This window comes from Sciurus vulgaris, assembly GCF_902686455.1.
Source record: "Sciurus vulgaris genome assembly, chromosome: 5".
Classification (NCBI taxonomy): Eukaryota; Metazoa; Chordata; class Mammalia; order Rodentia; family Sciuridae; genus Sciurus; species Sciurus vulgaris.
This window is the reverse complement of record NC_136465.1, coordinates 117,724,479-117,726,502: the sequence shown is the minus strand read 5'-3', so window position 1 is coordinate 117,726,502 and position 2,024 is coordinate 117,724,479. Positions and strand designations below refer to the sequence as shown.

Sequence of the window (2,024 nt, the reverse complement as noted above, 5' to 3'; positions counted from 1 at the left end):
TGGGATTACCTCATAGTAAGTGCATTTTCTATTTCTTCCCTCATTTATTTTTCTATTTTCTAATCATTGTGTAATCTATACCACTTAACATTGACCCTTAAAATATCATAGATAGAATGAGAAACTATTACCTAATTCAGAAAAAAAAAAAAAAAACCTACATAGTTTTTAAAAATTTGACTTTGTTTGATTAGGATTATCCAAGTATTATTTTTGATGGTTCTGATTCTTTTGTTAGACTATTAAACATCTTGAAATATTGTAGAAAATTTAAAAATACTAAAAAAAATGCTTCATTTACAAAAAATCGGAAAACATACTCATTGGTATAGTATTTTCAAACAAAAATATATTTTACATTTTAAGATTTTCTACTTAGCTTTTACATACATATGATTGTATTTCTAGAATAAAGTGGTGTGCATTTGATAGGTGTATTTTTCTTACACAGATGCACTTATTAGACCATGCAAGTGACTAACTTCATATTAAATGATTGGTGATGCAAAAGGACATCAGACATAGTTTTGTTGTTGTTGCAGTTAATGTATTTATTCAAAATTTAGTACAGATTTGTGGTTAATTCACTGCTTTTTTACTGGCCTTTTATGTTTCCTAACTCAGGAGACATGATGAAAAGTTAGTACTGTGCTCACTAAATCATTGTTTCAATGTTTCATTTTTAGACCTGAAAAAGTGAAGAAATGAAAAATCAAACATCTGCAACTGAGTTCATTCTGCTGGGATTAACAGATGACCCAAAGCTAAATATTTTCATTTTCCTTTTTCTATTTTTCACCTACATACTGAGCATTACTGGAAACTTAACAATTATCACCCTCACTCTGATAGACTTGCACCTAAAAACACCCATGTATTTCTTCCTTAGGAATTTCTCTTTCCTAGAAATCTCATTCACAACGGTTTCTATTCCTAGATACCTGGTCAGCATCATAACAGGGGATAAGACCATTTCCTATAATTCTTGCATGGCCCAGGAGTTCTTCTTCATACTGCTGGGTGCAACAGAATTTTTCCTTTTGACTGCCATGTCCTATGACCGCTATGTGGCTATCTGTAAGCCACTGCACTACACAACAATCATGAGCACCAAGATCTGTTCTCTGCTTGTCTTTGGTTCTTGGCTGACTGGCTTTCTCATCATCTTTCCACCTGTGATCATGGGACTTCAGATGGATTTCTGTGACTCCAACATCATTGACCACTTCACCTGTGACTCCTCTCCTTTGCTCCTGATCTCCTGCACAGACACAACCTACCTAGAGCTCTTTGCATTTTTCCTGGCAATATTAACTCTCATTGCAACCTTAACCTTAGTGATTCTTTCCTATGTGTTTATCATTAGGACAATTCTGAGAATCCCCTCTACTGAGCAAAGGAAAAAGGCCTTTTCCACCTGCTCTTCACACATGATTGTTGTCTCCATTTCTTATGGAAGCTGCATTTTCATGTATGTCAAAACTTCAGCAAAAGAGGGAAAAGCATTGACCAAGGGTATAGCAGTGCTCAATACCTCTGTGGCTCCAATGCTAAATCCTTTTATTTACTCCTTAAGGAACCAGCAGGTAAAACAATCCTTTAAGAACTTGGTCAAGAGATGTTTGTCAAATAAAATTTAATGGTAAGGAAATCTATTGCTTGAACTTTAAATAGAACATTCACATGCAATGCCATGTCAACGTTGTTGTATCTGGGCATCCACTCCCTAATCAACTGTCTTTTCCTGAATGTTGTGTTCTTCATCTTTGCCATATTGATCTCATTTGGCACAGTTATTTTTTTACATTTACATGCCCTGAAAATTTCCTGAGCATGAATGTTTTGATGTCCCAAAATGAAAATGACTTTTAACAAAATTGCCAGATATCAGGTTTAAGGATCATTGAACTTTCCCTTTGAGCATTAACGCAAAACTAAGTAAATATTATGAAGCCACTCTGAAACTATTTTGCCAAGGGCATAAGCACAGAGTACTAAAGTAAACTCTTCTATGAGGTAATGTC

The 2,024-nt window shown here is 34.5% G+C and overlaps 1 protein-coding gene across 1 annotated transcript; it reads left to right on the top strand.

Annotated features, from left to right (window-relative positions):
- Positions 1–704: 704 nt before the first annotated feature.
- LOC306662415 (olfactory receptor 6C76-like) lies at positions 705–1,640 on the top strand (the record flags this gene model as incomplete). The annotated part of the gene is made up of 1 exon (XM_079142068.1): positions 705–1,640. The coding sequence occupies one exon, from the start codon at positions 705–707 to the stop codon at positions 1,638–1,640; it is 936 nt and encodes a 311-aa protein (XP_078998194.1).
- Positions 1,641–2,024: the final 384 nt, after the last annotated feature.